The 17933-nt window shown below is 49.6% G+C and overlaps 1 protein-coding gene across 4 annotated transcripts in view; it reads right to left on the reverse strand.

Moving 5' to 3' along the window:
• Positions 1–680: 680 nt before the first annotated feature.
• LOC129840723 (B-cell CLL/lymphoma 9 protein-like) overlaps positions 681–17933 on the reverse strand; it is a 104679-nt gene continuing 87426 nt past the window's right edge. For all 4 annotated transcript variants that reach the window (XM_055908844.1, XM_055908842.1, XM_055908841.1 and 1 more), the window contains 8 exons: positions 13714–14084; positions 11468–11781; positions 9034–9144; positions 8153–8315; positions 6611–6704; positions 4025–6311; positions 3456–3704; positions 681–3153 (listed from right to left, as the gene is read on the reverse strand). In XM_055908844.1, the coding sequence (XP_055764819.1) occupies positions 2030–3153; positions 3456–3704; positions 4025–6311; positions 6611–6704; positions 8153–8315; positions 9034–9144; positions 11468–11781; positions 13714–14021 (4650 nt within the window). In that variant the 5' untranslated portion in view covers positions 14022–14084 and the 3' untranslated portion in view covers positions 681–2029. The remainder of the gene's footprint in view (positions 3154–3455; positions 3705–4024; positions 6312–6610; positions 6705–8152; positions 8316–9033; positions 9145–11467; positions 11782–13713; positions 14085–17933) is intronic.

Below are 17933 nucleotides of genomic sequence, written 5' to 3' on the forward strand. Positions count from 1 at the left end.
ATTCAATGGAAATAGTCTCAATACCTGTGCTTGAATTCACAACGTATCTCAGAGTAGCAGTGCCGATCTAGGATCAGTTTAGACACTTTGAGGAATACGGGCCCCGATTGTGTAGTTATCATTTTGGCCTGATACACTCGAAGCATTATTTCAACACGGGAGTAAAATCACTTGCCAACACCAGTCTGTCAGATATTGCTGCCAGTTCCAATCTTCAATAACAAAAAGGGTTTAACAATGCACTAGGCTCTATTGAGCAGTAGTTCAACCAGGTACCCCTGGGGGTGCTTTGCCTATCCACAGGGAATAGTCGAAGAGACTCAAAAGACCATAGGCTTACTGGTGCAATGCACACGTGGGGGTACTTCAGGGAACAAAATGTGCTTGGTGGTACAGTAACCCAAAAAGTTAGAGAACCACTGGAGTAGAGTACCAAAATATGATAGTTGTTGGCATGGGCCCCGGAACTCTTAAGAATGGGATGTAAGCACCACTGACCAGTGTTTCTCCACTAGGTGGCCATATTGCTCTATACAGTGTGAGATCCATTGCAATCGACACAAAGGATCTTTCCGTATAGTTGATGGAAAATGACATTCATCATACGTAGATTACGCCTCCAAAAGGTGTGATTGACTGGTGTGCTAGGGGAAAACAGTATACGACACAACACAGGCCACTTGTATACCAAACAATAGATTTTATTTGTCTTCCAACACCACAGCCCTGTACCAAATTCAACGGAGTCACATGACAATGTGTGAACACAGGAGAGGCAGGGACACAGACACAACCCACTACCTCATTTTCTGTTTCGGTTTTTTTGTGTGTGACATTTTTGTTTAAAAAAAGTATGCAAAATTCCATGGTCACCCCTCCAAGTAATCCAGACATGGTTAAGGCTGCTTCTTCTTCGCTCTCCTCGATGTACTCCTAGCCTGGAAGGGTGAGAGCAGAGGCTTTGCTTACTGCCGTGTCCGTTTGTCCGTTAAGGCTGAGAGGGGTTTGAGGTGTGACAGACATCACCCCCCCCCCCCAACCCACAACCAATTCTAGGCCTCATCAGCACCTCACTGCGTATGACAGAGAATCACCCATCCAACCAAGTGTTTTTTGACAATAAAAACAGGAGAAAAGAAAACACTTTCTTTACAGTTAAATCATGTTTGTGCTTTTTCAATAATACTATTATCTGTATGAGGTCATTGTTTGGCATATCATGTAGAGTAACAAAGGAAAATGCAGTTTTTAAAATACTTTGACCCCCCCCCCCCTACATGGTAAACAGCATTTCGGAGTGGGAGTTGCAGCGACATTTGGCTACCCACCCCCCCTTTCCACACCCCCACCCTCCTTTACAAAAGAAGATGGGTAAACAGAAACTAGAAGTCACTAGTAAAATCCCTTTAACAACACAATTACAGTACACCAATACGAAGAGCATTGAATCTGTGGAGGGTAGTGATGAGATGAGATGTAAACATACAGCCAAAAATGGGACCAAAAAAACGAAAGTAAAAAAAAAAAATGGTAACCTTTTTGTCTTTTCATTCAGTTCGTTGTGTTTTTAATGCTTTATTGTTCTTTACATTTCGTAATTTAGCTGTTCTTATAACAACAGTACAACTACGGACCTCTGGTCCCGGGTCAACCCTTGAGTTTTTATGAAGAGGCCCATTTCCTATCCGCCCGTAGAACACTGGAGCTTAGACTCGTGCCGTACATTCCACGTTTTCCCAAACAGAGAAAGATCAGTCCCCTCTGAAATGGTGTACATCCGCCTTCCCCTCAGTGTGAACACGCTGCAGTTCCACCACCACACCCGACATACTGCTAAACCAGCCCAAAAGTGTCTCGGGATGTGTGAGTATGTGCCAGAGTGAAAGTATGTGTCCCCAGTCCACACAACAACCTGCCTAAGAGAGCACAAGTCTCATGTGTATTCCTTTGTTGGCGCAGGTTCTAGACTCCAGGTTCTAGACTCCTAGGTTCCGAGTCAGGTCTTTAGTTTCTACTTGGCTGTAGCAGCTCAGAACATGAGGTTCCCGGGGTTTCCGGGACCAGGGTTGAAGCCCATGCCCATGTCCCCTGCCATGCCGCGAGGCCTCATCTGAGGCGGCATCATCATAGTCTGCTGGGGGCCACCCATGCCGTGGAGTGACATCATCATGTTGGGCGAGCCCACGGGGCCCGTGTGATTGTACATGGGCCCCCCCCTCTCTTTAACCTGCATCATCCCCTGCCCAGGTCCTCCCATCATGCCCGGCTGCTGCCCCGGCGAGAGCATCCGGTGCTGGGGTCCCATCATGCCCTGGGGCATGAAGCCGGGGTGACCCGGGTGTGGCTGCCGCATGGAATTGTGGCCAGGGTTCCCCATTGGCATGTCTTGGGGCCCCCCCGTGTGGCCAGGGCCCGGCGGACCCCCCATCCCCTGCATGGGCATCCCCATCCTGGGGTTCCCCTCCACCATCATTCCCTGCATCTGGGGAGGGAAGCCCTGGGGGCCGGAGGGGTGAGGAGGTTTCACCCCCGGGCCTTCGCCTCCGCGGGGGAAGTAGGACAGAGTCTGGCTGGGCTTTTCCGATGGGATAATCCGGGAGAGGTCAAACTCTGGCATTCCGGTGGCTCCCGTTCGCATGACCTCGTGGAGGTCGTTATCGTTGTTGAACATGTTGAAGTCCTGGCCTCCTCCAGGGGTGTTGGGTTTACACATGCCGCCCGGATCCCCGCCGGGGCCCATGTTGCCCATTCGGCCCATCTCCACCTGGAAACCCATGCCGTGAGGGAAACCACCCTGGGGCCCGGGGCCGTTGTGGGGGAAGGGGACCTGCTGAGGAGGAGAGTGGCCAGGGAGGAATCCCTGGCCTCGGTGGGGGAAGCCCATACGGCCCTGAGGTATCATCTGAGGGTTGCCCATCCCTGGTTCCTGCCCGCCGGGCATCATCATGCCGTGGGGCCCCATCATGCCCGGCCCCATGGGCACCTGGTGGGGTCCCCCCATCGGGTTGGGCGAGGGCATCTGGTTAGGCATGCCGTGGGAGAGGGGCTGGGAGCCCATGGTGTTCATGCCCATGGGGCTGAGAGCGGGCATGGGGCCTTGTGACGTGGGAGCCATCATGCGGTTGTGGCCCGGGTGGTGGTTCATTCCCATACCTATAGGAGGCAGCAGAGAGACAGACAGGGTGAGATCACTACATTCAAACCATAAAACAAAGAGCAAAAACATAAAATGCTTAAGCATACTGCTTACGCCTCTGTATAGTGAAATTTCTAGGCTCCAGGGGTGTGTGTAAAAGGCAATTGCAAAGGTGCAAATTTGGATATAGATATGTATAGGTATTTATGATTTGTGATGCGTTAACGGAAAATGGCCTGGTCTAAACGGCTACCTCTCTGGTACAGCTGTGTGTGTGTGTGTATGTATGCAAAATATAACAGCATGTTGGAGCTCTTACCAGACATGTTCATGGGTGGCAGGTTCGGCGAGCGGGCCGGCGGCGAGTCGTCGTCCGAGCTCGCCACCGTTTTGATGGCGTCGTGGTAGAGGGGCGTGGAAGTGGGCATGGCGAACTTGGACATGCGCGACATCATGATGGACAGGGGGTTCTGAGATATCGTGGGCTCAGGGGGCAGGGCGTAGGGGCTGCCAGACGGAAGACTGGAAGCACTGCTGGAAGGGGGTGCTGTGGTGGGACCATTCCCTCCTGAAGGGGAGAGTGAGAGGACGACGAGAAGGGGGGAGAGAAGAGGGAGAGAAGGGGAGCGAGAGAAGAGGGAGAGGAAGAGAAGGGGAGCGAGGGAAGAGGGAGAGAGAGGAGAGATCAGTTACATAAATCCACTGTATCTTCTTATGCAGAGCATACGTAGGGCTGAACCCTAATTAAACTCAAGCTTTCACACAAATCTCCCATTGCCTAAGTCTGAGTTAAAAGCACAGATCTCAAGTCAAGATTCAGTCCATAAAGCACAATCTACTGAACTGAATTGACGGAAAGCTAACAGAGGAGAAACTTCTGGGACTCACCTTGCTCCACGTTGCCCATCATGTTGGGTGAGGTCATGCTGAGTGGGGGCTGCTTGTTGTTCTGGGGGATGCCTGGGCTCTGCATGGGGGGCTTGGGAGATGATGTCCACCCTGGGGAGGGTGCCGGGAGCGAGGGTGACTTCATGTGGACGGGAGAGGCTCCGGCCGAACCCATCATGGGGGGAGACTTGATGGAGGCAGCGGCCGCGGCCACTGCCGCCGCCGAGGGCCCCTGGAGCATGCCGGCCAACTGGGAGGGCGTCTGGGGGGACTTGAGGTTCCCAGAGGGCGAGCCCAGCATGGGGGACTGGACCTGCCTCAGCGTAGGGGACTTGAGGGGGTTGATGTTGGGTGAGTTAGCCTGGCCGCCCTGGATGTCCTGAGGACCCTTGCGGCCCCCCATGTTCCTCTGGTTGGGAGGCGGGCCCGAGTTGGGGGGCATGTGGCTGAGGCGACCATTGCCTCCGTGGTTGGGTCCTCGCTGGTCAGGGCCAAAGGGGGGTTCGACTCTGGGGCACCTAGGGTTCCCTGGCCCGTGAGGCCCCATACCTGGGAAGTGGCAGTTGGGGCCCATGTTGAAGTCCCCTGGATGGTGCCCCTGGTCAGGGAAGGGAGGCCCTTGCATCATCTTCTGAGGGCCCATGTTCTCTGGCATGGAGCCTCCTCTCATCTTCATCATCTCCTCGGGGCTCATGTTCATGGGAGGCTCCCCCCTCATCTTAGCCTGCATCATCTGGGGGTTGGGCCCCATGTTCATGTTCCCGGGGCCCATGTTGAACTCGGGGCCCATATCCCGGCCCAGGCCCTTGACAAACTCCATCCTGGAGGATGGGCTCATGGGGCCAACGTCGCCAGGCATTCTGGGAAACATCATGCCTCCTCCGTTAGGGCCGTTGCCGGGGCCGTTCATCGGCCCCCGGGGGCCGTTTCCCCCCATCATCCTGTTCATCTCCATAATCATGCCCGGTGGCAGCCCCATGCCCTGCTTGTCACCCCCCATGCCCTGCTGGAACATGGCCTCCTGCACCGCCTGTGGGTTGGGGAACCTCTCCACCCGACCCCGTGGCCCTACAAACGGCCCCTGTCCAGGCAGGAACCCCCTGCCATCACCCATGTTGGGTCCCATGTCGTCGGGCCAACTCATTCCAGGCCGGGGCCCCCTGGGGTTCGGGCCGCCCTCCATACCCGGGTTCATCATGCCAGGAGGGAAGCCGCCGGGCATCCTCTGCATGTGGGGATGCATGGGGCCCCGGGGGCCCATGCTCATCTGCTCTGGGAAGTGCTCGGGGCCCCACATCTCCCCAGCTGAATTGATCTGGTAGGGAGGCGGGGGCCCGCGCATCATGGGGCCCCGGGGGCCTTGTTGGTGCATCATCATGTCGCCCATGGGCCCCCGGTGCTGCATCTGCTCCTGCTTCCTTTTCTTCTCCTCGTAGAACTCCTGCTGCAGCTTCAGCCATGCCATCTGCTCCGGGTTCATCCCTGTGTGATCCCCGTGCTCACCGCCGGGCCCTCCGTGAGAATTCATAGGCGGTCCAGGAGGCGGAGGCCCCAGCTCGTCCGGGGAGAACGACATGTCTCTGAGGCCTCCGGGCCCAAACGTAGTGCCATCGGAACGGGGCCCCACAGGGCCTCCAGGCTTCCCCAGGCTCTGGGACTGGGCCATCATGGCCTGGAGGGGGCCCTGCTCCCCAGGCTTCTTGGGCACCCCCTCCATCATGCCAGGGTTGGGCCCAGGAGGCCCGCTTGGGTTGCCCTGCCCCATGGCTACCATGTCTTTGAGGGATAACTCATTGTCATCGGGGAAGAGCATGCGCTGGATGTCCCGTAGCGTCTGCAGGGAGCGTTCGCGGTGCTCCAGCTGCTCCTGGGACAGGCCCTCAGAGTTGTCCCCCATGCTGGACATCAGCTCGTGTGCCAGCTGCTGCTGCTGGGCCGTGAGTTTGGCGTCGGCACCATTGGGAAGGTCCAGAGAGGGGAAGCCCTGTTGGGATGCCCCAGAGGGGGTCTGGTGGCCAGGCGTCCCTCCAGGGTTGCTATTAGCGTCGTGGGGCGTGCCGTTCTGGGGGCTTCCACTCTTAGAGTCCATGCCCCCAGAGGAGGCCCCGTCATGGGGGAAGCTCCCAGGCTTGGCCCCCTGAGGCTGGGTCTCTGCTGGCTGCTGTTGGCCTGGTGGAGGTGCTTTGGAGGCCTGCTGGTGGTTCTGGTCAGAAGGGTGAGATGACTGCTGCTGGGGGGCTCCACCCAGCTGCTTGGAGTCACCCCGAGGGGGTCCCATCTGATTATTCTACAACACAGGGTGAGGGCGAGAGAGGGGTTGGTGGGGTTACCAAATGTTCCCGCTCACTGACACGTACACATTAGGAGAGGCTTATCAAAGCATGCCAGGGTGCATAATTAATATAGCTTAAAAAAATACACAATTATTTTGAGTTGGACAAATATCATAACCTTGTCCGAACCAAAGGGGCACAATGCAAATGGTCTGCTAACGGCAAAATGACAGATTTTTGATGATACCCCAAACGGTATGATAAATAACAGGCTAGTTAAATGTGGTTTTGTATTGAAGTGGGTTAGACTTACCACAGGTAGATGGGGCTTGTTGCCCTTGGAGTTGTTGTTCATGTGGAAGGCAATGATGTTGTCCGAGTGGCCCGTGAAGACCGCATCAGCCGCCCTGCAGACAGCGGAGCACACTCATGAGTAGGTGTGTGTGCACGCGTTTCAAACAGGCAACAGGTGCAAGAGGCTCATTTCAAAATCAGGTTAATAAATGAAGAATTGAAACCCATCATCAAAGTCATATATTGGAGCACAATTGTGAACTATACACACTGCAGACATCTCTCTTTTGTCCTGGGTGACAATTAGGTACCTTACTGTGAATGTTCTCAACGAAAATGGCCAAAAAGAAACAAAAAAACGACTTCTTAGCAAAGGGCAATTTCTCAAGCAGGAGTTTAGCTAGGACTGTCGGGGAGTGGTCTGCGTGGGGAGGGAAAAAAGCTCTTATTGTTCTAGTAACTAAGTTACTGCATGGTGATATCACGGGCCTTTAAATACATCTGCTTAGCATATTCACTCCTCAGAATCCCAGACAATAGGCAAAAGGAATGGACAGAAGGTGAAAAGGGAAGGCATCTATACTTGGTTTCAATCAGCAATAACCACGAAGGACCCTCAAGACGATCAGAAACCATAAATCACCCGTCTGCGAATAGGCCACAGCGGCCTCAATGACTCTCTCCAATTACTTCTCCCATTCATGTAGACTAGAGCGCAGAATCTAGAACACCCCCATCCGTCTCATAACATTCCAGTCTGGAAGGTGGTGGCAATGCGCCCACTACTGGTATGCACACCACCATAACACCCCGACGAGGAAGGAGTCCTTCGTTCACTGCAGCTCAAGGATGCAATCCTACTAATTAGTCTTCTGACTAGTCATATCAGCTCTTTTGCCAATAATTGGGCAAAACATCTGAATTTGGGATGCCTGTGTAAACATCGCCAATGTGTTCTGGGAGTTCAAGCAGCTATAAAATCAGTAATAGCCAGTTGAACTACACAGGTGAACTAAACAGTTGAGCGTTCCATGGTTAGGGACGAGTGGCAGGGCTGGAATGGCCTCCTGTTGTCCACCTCTCCTCATCAATCTATCAAATGCATTTATAAAGTCCTTTTTACATCCCCCCACTAGGGGACAACCCGGAGTTTGGGTGACCCTCTGTCATTATTCACAGACAGTCTGTCAGTGACCGGCAGAACACACTGGCTGGCTAGGCTACTCAGGGCAGACAAGGATGTGTGGGGGGTAAAGGGTGTGTGAGGAGGAGATGGTAGTGCACGGGTCAGAGACAAGGGGACAACACCCCACACTAAGGTTTCCATCAGGTGACTTCACTTCATTTTGAATGCATTCACTAGTCTCCACCCTTCTCCAGAAGTGTGAACTTGCACCCTCCTTGTCAGATTTAAAAGCATCGGATTGGTCAAAGAAGCATTGGCCTGAGGGAGTTTCCGCCATTGTTAAATCCAGAGAGTTCAGGGTGTGGTATACTTTAATGTACAGATCGTGAACAATGACCAATCAACCATACAAACAAACAGCCAGAGCTAGCTTACTTGTTGGCCATCTCTGTGGTGAAGACGTACACGACCTTTGACCCGGGCTTGGGACCGCTGCCGCCCAGCTCCATGCTCTGCCCTCCAACGTTATTGTGTGTCGACGTGGCCGAGCTGAGCGCGTTGTTGGAGTCCAGAGGCTTCATCTCTATCAAATTGCAGTCTGGGGAGAGAAACAGGAAGTAGAGGTGAGAATGAGAGAACACTATGGACCCAGACCATGATGGTCTGGTTGTCTCCAGGTTGTCTCCATTGTGCATCTACATATCGCTGTATGTGGTTCCTTAGACGTTAATACACTTCTCCGGGAGCGCTGTGAGATCAGATATAATGTGTTCACTGCAATAAATACAACCTGGAACTATTCCGATGAGATATACAGTATCAAGCGTCTCCGAGTAGAATCAGTTCCTCGCTGTCCATGTAGTCTTATTCAAATGTGATCTAAAAAGCTAAACTGCTCCTAGATATGCACTCCTACTCTGAGACGCTTGACACATACGGCACCAGATCATTAGGCCTGTGCAATCTCATTTAGGAGGGCCATAGGGAGCACTCGGAGCAAATCACGCTTCTGTTCCTTCCCAACCCCAGTTCACTGGTCTGGTCCCAGATCTGTTTGGCTGCGTTTACACAGGCAGCCCAACTCTGACATTTTTTCCCACTAATTGGTCTTTTGACCAATCACATCCGATCTTCTCACATCATATTTTTTTCAGAGCTGATCTGATTGGTCAAATGATCAATCCGTGAAAAAGAGGTCTGAATTGGGCTGCCTGTGTAAACGCTGCCAGAGTACCGTTTGTGGCAGTGACCATAGGAGTTGGTAAGACTGTACAAACAGATCTGGGACCAGTTGACCAGGTAGCTACCGTACTTACTAAAGAACCCTGGGTCTTCCTCGTCACTCTCGCCCCCAGAGCACCAGTCCGCTCCACTGTAGGGCTGCCGCCGCTCTGCTACACACAGCCTCTTGGCTCGGCTGCCCAGCTCTACACCAGAGAGAGAGATGAAGGAGCTAAGTCTGGCAAGTGTCAATCAAGCACACCTATAAAAGCTGTACTCATTACGACTTACTAATTTTGCCATGCACAAGTGAAGGTAATTGAACAACACATTTGGGCCTAGCTGGTGTTTGATGGGTTTACAATAATGTGATGCAGCATTCATAGCCTGGTTCCAGATCCGTTTGTGCTGCCTTGCTAAATCCTATGGACAATGACGATATGAGTTGGCTATAACAGAACAAACAGACCTGGGGCCAGGCTAGGCGGCAGCATTAACACATTACGACCAAATAACGTGTTGACTATTCCACTAGTTCAGATCAATGCTCTCAGCGGGCCAATGGGTGGAGGGAGACGAGCTGCCTGTGAGGCAGTAAAGTGGGCGGTCCTGATTGATCTCAGAGAGAGAAAGACGGGGGGGGGGGGGTGTAAATAATTTAGCCCGGTGTCTTTTAAACAGACAACAATCACAGGGAGCCCAGCGGGACACTGGGGTGGGTGGCCTGGGTCGTGTTCATGCGGCAAAACGTTGTGCAACGGAAAACAAAAGCAAGCGTTCAGATCGTACAGCGCCATTTCACTCCATTTTTGAGTGTTTTCTTCCGATTTGTGCCTTCCGAATATGACCCTTACCTCTTACCCCAAAGTCTCACATGTAAACAACCAAACATGCACAAACAGTCACTAATTTAAGATAGCATTTTAAACTTTAAAAGCCGGTTTCCCTGACCCAGATTAAGCAGCGTGCTTAATGGAGGCTCTCCAATAAGTCTCTATCAAGTACGTTTAGTCCAGGACTAGGCTTAATCTGCGTCCCTACAACAGCTCCCGGTCCGACATTGTACATATACTTTAAAATTAAGTCAGTCTCACATCACTAGGAGTGTGCACTGTCGACACACCAAACCACACGCTTTCAAAACTGCAAAACCTTCTGTCCCCACCGCCAGCCCCAAACCTGTGGGCCCCTCCAGGCAAGCAGCTGTGAGCAGTGCACTACAGGCCCCGAGGCCAAGAGCCTGAAAACTTTATGAGGTGGTGTGTGTGTGTGTGTGTGTGTGTGTGTGTGTGTGTGTGTGTGTGTGTGTGTGTGTGTGTGCGTGTGAGTGTGTGTGTGTTAGCTGGAGATGGACTTGGAGTGGAAGCTCCCTGTGCAGAATGCTCCACATGCTACATCAACAGACGCGCATGCCACAAACAAATGGCCACTGGCACACACCTAAAGCATGTAAATTAAATCAAAAATTACCTAACAATCTACATTAACACTAGGCAATCAAACTGACGTGTCTGGAGGGGTATTCTGGGTATTTTATTAATATGCACTACACCCATACCCATTTCTTTTCACATGCTTTTACCATTTGGCCCACTGTCATTTTCATTCATCTATAAATTATCTAGTTGTGGTTAGGCTCAATACCAAAAGAAAAATACTGTTCACGTTTATATGATTTCATATCATGAAAGACGTAGAACCAGATCCCGCTCAGTAACAGCAATCTCAGTAGTAACCACCAGATGTCTCAGTGAAATGGAAATACTAAAGGGGAAAACGACTGGACACCCCCTTGAACACAGTGAGATGGTTTCTTCCAAGGCTCCAGCCTACACCGAGTTTTTTCCACCAGGAGATAAACGGGGTTGTGTATGTCTTAATGCAGCACTACAGCCAGCCCCGAGGAGGAACACACACACACATACACACGCTCCCTCTTACTAGGGCGAAAGCTACCAAGAATAGTGTGACTAATGACATTCCCTGTGGGGTCCTGGGGGCCATCGTGACATGCCAGATAAGCCTGGGAGCCATCTTATAAGGACACGACTCTACATCCGTCGCAAAGCCCACTCAGACAACTCCATATCATGAGTTAATAATTCACACCTCAACATCCTAGACCTAGTCCCTGTATTTTGACGCTTTGAGTTCACCCCTCTGACTAGTTGATGTCCCGGCGGACCCTTGAGAACAAGGTGCAACAGCAAGGTGATGTTGAACGTGAAGAAAAAAAACAACAACACTGGTTTTCAACGGGAGTTTCTTACTATTTGGTATGAACAGTCATTTTTCACTAGGGGACAATAATCTGCCTTGAGATTCTGGAGAAATAGACAGTAAGAGTAGCATGTGCATATCTGAACTCTGAATCGGGCCCCATGAGACTATTATGATGCAGTGATACTGTAGGTGCCATAGGATGTTGATCATTACCCTGTCTTCCATATCAAAAGCCTTCTTTTAGGTTGACAGGCTAAAACCTGTTGATGGCTCCATCACTAGTTGTAGGGGAGGACTCGGCCTTACCTTTCTGATCCCCCTCGTTGTTGGGCGTCCCCGTGTCACGATGCTCAAACGACTCCACCGAAGTGCTTCTTTCCCTCTTCATTTTGCCCTTGGCCCCGTTGCCTGCATTCAGGCCTTGTCCGTTTTTTAGTCCCAGGCTCCCTACGGGCACCTTGGGGCCTAGAATTTTGGGGTCACAGGGCGAGGGCTGCGATTGGCTGCCAGCGCCCCCCGGCTTTCCCTGATGCTGCAGTTTTGAGTCCATCTGGGCGGCGCTGGAGGGAGACATGACGGGTGGGGAGCGTACCATGGCCTCCTGCTTCTGTTTGGGACTGCTGAAGGAGAGGAAAGACAACCAGAGTTAGTGGGGGAAAAATCAAACAATATGCAATTGCTGTTCCACTGGATGTCATAAGGTGAATGCACCAATTTGTAAGTCGCTCTGGATAAGAGCGTCTGCTAAATGACTTAAATGTAAATGTTCTCAAAAAAATATATATTTTAAAAATTCGCAAGTCTTATCACATGCGCTTAAAAGTAGAAACTAATACACCCATTATTTACATCAAACCACCAACCACCGTCATTATCAGGCTGAGGGACGCACATGGCAGCTCCCCGCCCCGAGAAAGCATCACTCTTAAAATCAGCAGCTGGGTCATGTTCATTTAGGCACCAATACGTTAGAAAAGGGACTGAAACATTTTGTTGCGTGCCCTCATGAACACAGCCCAGATCCTGGTTGGGGAGGCATGACGCACGCAGGTGAGTGATTAAAAAAAGGGTAAACAGGGCCACCTCCAGTCCTCACCCATTCTTTGTTGACAGAGTTGGGAACAGCAGGGGAGGTGGAGGTGGGTGTTAATATATAATCGGTGCCTTGTTAAAGTAGGCACTAGTACACAGCCATATTTCTCCCTGTGCTGGGCCGAAACCTAGAGACAGGAACACAACTCGCCCCATTGCCATGGAGACCAGTTACACATGGACAAAGCAGGGGAAAAGGGGGCTGCTCGATGAAGTTGGAGGAGAAACGGGAAGTAGAACACAGGGAAGCACAACAGATACGGAACGGGTAGTCTGACCAAAGATGGTGGATAAATGAAGATAGTTCACTCGGGCATTGAAAAATAATTGTCAGTTCCGGTCTACTTAACTGGATGTGTCTTCTATAGACACCAATGCAATAGCACCTGGGTCTGGTCTACTTAGTTCATGGAATTTGCAGCCTTCCTCGTCCGTCTCTGGTCTGACCACACACTAATTTAGCTTGAGAACTGCCGGAATCCATTGCTGGTGGTACGAGGTTCAGCATGACCACTGCATTGGGCTAAAAGTCCAGGGACAGATCGAAAATAGTTGACTGGCAGCGTCACAGCACTCAATGGGAGTAACAACAAATCTCCAAACAGGACCCTACCAGGCCTCCCTTTCCAGCTAGCAGTGAAACATAAGCCCTAGCACTCTCCTAAAAACCCAGCCAAAATGGCCTCGCGGCCAAAACCGGAGCCAATATGGATCCGAAGCCAAACGTTGAGCCAATATGGCCGGCGTGCCTACTGTGAGACGGGCCCCAGCAGGGCTTTGGCAGTGCAGCTGCAGCCTTTATACTAGTCCCAGAGGGCCTGAGTCAGCACGGGCCGGCCCGGGATGGGCTGGCAGAGAGGCAGCTGCAGGGTGGAGACACTCAGGCCACTGTTGCAGGGCTCACGCATAGCCAGGACCTGCTGCACTACATTAAGCTTTAACAGGCCAAAGTAGTTCACCAAGTCTGGTCGTCGTGTAACCTCATACAGGATGCCAGATCTGATCTCGCCTGACCTCTTAGCAGGTTTAGGAGCGGAGGACTTAGATCCAACTGCGAGATAGGATTCAATAAATACCACGCTATAACTACAACAAGGAACGAGGAGTCAGACGGCACGGCAGTAAACACGGTGGTCTTAATCAGAGAAGGACAAACGGTTCATTCTAGGTCGTCTTGATTGCAGTGACTGTCCCGGAGAAGTGCTAAACATCTCCAGAACCACGTTGAGATGATATAGCAATCTTCTGAGATACGCCGCCCGTTTGCTTTTGAGGCAACGCGGAAGGCATTCAAACTCTTTCATTACGCAGCGGGATTGACAGGTTATCAAGCGGGGATGTACAACCCGTGGCCCGCGGAGTGGCGCGGGAGCGGAGGATAATTTGTCCTTAAAAGTTGAGTTGTACCCCTGTTTTAAAGAGCCAAGAGAGAGACATAATAGCACATGGACCCAGCTCACCTCTGCGTGTTAGCCGACGGGGAGTTCCTCACTTTGGGATTGCTGGAATGCATTGACGGCGATCCCAGGGAGACAGAGGGCGGAGTCAAGTGCTGGTGCGGGCTGGCCGAGGGTGTGGCCTTGGCCCGGGGGTTCCTGTGGCCTGTGCCGGCGAGGGCGGAGTTGTGGTTATTAGAGGAGGGGTTAGTGTTGCTATTGGCTCGGCCACTGTCTGGGCCCGCCTCGTCCCGCTCCTTCTTGACACGCTCTTTCCGGCTGAAGTTTCCTGCTGTGGCTGCTGCTCTTTCCTCTTGCACCTCCAGCATCATCTGGATGTCAGTGAGGTGTTGTGTGCCTGGAGTCTCAAGGAGCTCTCACAGTCCTTGGGCACACTGGTAAAGGAAGGAAAGGAAAAAAGAAAAACAGGAGAAAATGTTAAGGAACTTCACAATGTGTGCATGTTGGTGACTTGCAAAAGTTTTTGGAACGCCACTATTGTATCAGGCAACCCTGGCATTATAAAATCTCCTCGGATGGTTCGACGTCACTCAAAACAAGCCGGCGACATTGGCAACTAACCAAATCATGACCGCTTACTTGGTTTGACATTGCACAGCTCCGTAGCATTAGATACTGATCTACCAACTGACAGGACAACAGTATCATAGACCAGGGGTTGAGAAACACAGACAGAGGCTCTGTTTGAACAGCCACACTAACATACTACTAAGTATTCAATCCTAATGCATGGCTTTACTCTAAGTGGTATACTAGTGTGGGTGGAAGTAGAGAGGCCCATTCCTCCCGTGTAACCTTGTTTGGCGTGTCATCCTCCTCTACCCCAGGGCTATTTTTCTCCAAATCACTATCATGAGACAGTTCCCTGTGCTCGGAGAACACGCACACCCAGACACCCTACCCCCAACAACCACCACAACCCTGCACGTGGAAATGAAGAATCCCAGCTTTTGTTACCGTCTACATTCCAACTGGAACCCTATTCCCTATATAGTGCACTACTTTTGACTAGGGCCCATTGAGTTCCGGTCAAAAGTAGTGCACCATGTAGGGAATAGGGTGCCATTTGGGATACAAACACTGACCATGTGTATGTGAGAAGGAGCTAGTCTCCCATGTGCACTGGTAAGCATGCTAGTGCTGGTTCGTGAATGAAGGCATAGGTGTGTGTGTGTGCATGCACGTGGGTGTCAATGTGTATTCTCAGTGCGAATAAAACTGTTTTTTTTAAGTATTGCTCACTACCCTCAGGTAGGGATATGAGAAACTCCTCCATAAAGATGCACTGTCAAGATAGCATAAAATATTCAGCAAGGCTTCCAAGATACTCTGATGATGCAAGAGGTTCCATAAGCCCCCTCTGGCTAAAGGGTAGGAGACTGAAATCAGTGAGAGAATCATCCAAATATGAAAGTAAGGCTGAAACTTCAGCATGGCCACAACCACCAAAACACAATTCAATACTAGACTCACAATCAAAACCCAAAATTAGTTCAAAGATGACCAAGAGTTTCTTAACTCTCAACTAGTGATGCACCGATATGACATTTTTGGCCGATACCGATATCCGATATCCGATATTCCCCCCCCCCCCCCCCCCCCCCCCCCAAAAAAAACAATACAGATAACCGATATTTAACATTTTAACAGCCTTTTAAGCATTCTAGTACAGTTAAATAGTTAACACACACACATGGACGCAGCGGTCTAAGGCACTGCATCGCAGCGTCGTCCGGGTTTGGCCGGGTAGGACATCATTGTAAATAAGAATTTGTTCTTAACTGACTTGCCTAGTTAAATAAAGGCTACACGCACACCACACTGACCAAAAAGTTAGTGTGTTGCCATTTACGTATGTCCCCATTACCAGTAAAACGTAATCAAAACCTATTTTTCACTTACTTGCTGAGCTGTTTCTTTGTTCATTTGTTCAGTCGTTTCATTCTCAACCAGGATTTCTATGGAAATACACCGTTTGAGTCTTTGACGCGTCAAATAAGCTTGTTGACCAATCAGGACCTGGATATGACCGCACATCACATAATAATTTAACGCGTTCATACATTTTTTACGTAGTTATTACACATTGACTACACTATCACTGCTATTTCATATGTCACAACGATTCATATGCTATGATGCTGGTAACGTTGTCTGGCGTACATGCAGTGCTGGTCATAACGAAAGCTAGCTAGCTCATGGATGCAAACAACGTTCTTCCCCAAAAACATAGCAAAACGACATCTGTTTCAGTAGCTGTAGTTAGCTAGCTATATAGCTAGGTGTCATCATCTAAAATAACCCTCATTTATAAGACAGTTTGATTTGTTTGATGCTTCTACTGTGAAGCATGAGGGAAGGAGAGCTCTTTGAGTCAGGTGTCTGGCACAAGCTGAACATGCACGGTCACGTGGCATTTCTGAAGACAAAGGAATTCTCCGGTTGAAGCTATGAGAATAGGAAGATTCAAATCTTTTGTGAAGCATCACAGCACAGTTGAAAAATATATGGCAAATAAAAATCCGAAATGGATGATGTTGGAAGATAGATGGGAAAGGTTGAGTGGAGCTGAAGGGTGGGACTAATAACAATGTAGGGCATACGGGATCTGTGAAATGTGTATAGGTGCGGAGCTATTGTGAAATAGCACAGTTACAAGTGGAAATCAAACTGGATGGACAACAGAAATAGAGGAAGGACTAAGAACAAACAAGAGAGAACTATTATAAAGTAGACTGTGTCTGTAAAATGTGTATAAGATGTATAAATTGAAGGTAAAAACAGAAATGTTTATCAGTTTACTCCAATTGGGGGATCGGTGGTAGGGTTTGCGGGGAATAATAATAAAGGTATACTCTTTAAAAAAAAGTTTGTATGTCTATGTAGGTATGTGTATGTATATATGTGTATATGTATGCATACGTGAATGGATATATATATTTACCCCAAAAAATATGGGGGATTGGAAATGATGCAGACAATTACATTGGAAGCAACATTCTTTCCGCAATATTAAGCTGATCCACCCCCCCAAAAAAAAAATAATAATAAAAAATAATAATAATTCTCCAGTTGAAACATTATTGAAGATTTATGTTAAAAACATCCTAAAGATTGATTGTATACATTGTTTGACATGTTTCTACGAACTGTAATGGAATTGTTTGACTTTTCGTCTGAACTACACGTCATGAATGTGGAATACTGGACTGAATGCGCGAACAAAATGAAGGTATTTGGACATAAATGATGGACTATATCGAACAAAACAAACATTTATTGTGGAACTGGGATTCCTGGGAGTGCATTCTGATGAAGATCATCAAAGGTAAGTGAATATTTATAATACTATTTCTGACTTCTGTTGACTCCAAAAAATGGCAGATGTGAGGGCAGGGCCATTCGTCCCAGAAACTGTCCGGGAACTTGTAGGTGCCTTGGTGGAAGAGTGGGGTAACATCTCACAACAAGAACTGGCAAATCTGGTGCAGTACATGAGGAGGAGATGCACTGCAGTACTTAATGCAACTGGTGGCCACACCAGATACTGACTGTTACTTTTGATTTTGACCCCCCTTTGTTCAGGTACACATTATTCAACTTTTGTTAGTTACATGTCTGTGGAACTTGTTCAGTTTATGTCTCAGTTGTTGAATCTTGTTATGTCCATACAAATATTTAAAATGTTAAGTTTGCTGAAAATAAACTCAGTTGACAGTGAGAGGATGTTTTTTATGTTGCGGAGTATATATCCACATTAAAACGAGTCCTATATTGACATAACCTGAAAGGCCACGTAGCAAGGAAGAAACCACTGCTCCAAAACTGCCATGAAAAAGCGAGACTACGGTCTGAAAAAGCCAGACTATGCAACTGCACATGGGGACAAAGATCATACTTTTTGGAGAAATGTCCTCTGGTCTGATGAAACAAAAATAGAACTGTTTGGTCATAATGACCATTGTTATGTTTGGAGGAAAAAGGGGGAGGCTTGCAAGCCAAAGAACACCATCCCAACCGTGAAGCACAGGGTTGGCAGCATCATGTTGTGGGGGTGCTTTGCTGCAGGAGGGACTGGTGCACTTCACAAAATAGATGGCATCATGAGATTGGAAAATGTGGATATATTGAAGCAACATCAAGACATCAGTCAGGAAGTTAAAGCTTGGTTGCAAATGGGTCTTCCAAATGGACAATGACCCCAAGCATACTTCCAAAGTTGT

This window comes from Salvelinus fontinalis, chromosome 41, assembly GCF_029448725.1.
Source record: "Salvelinus fontinalis isolate EN_2023a chromosome 41, ASM2944872v1, whole genome shotgun sequence".
Classification (NCBI taxonomy): Eukaryota; Metazoa; Chordata; class Actinopteri; order Salmoniformes; family Salmonidae; genus Salvelinus; species Salvelinus fontinalis.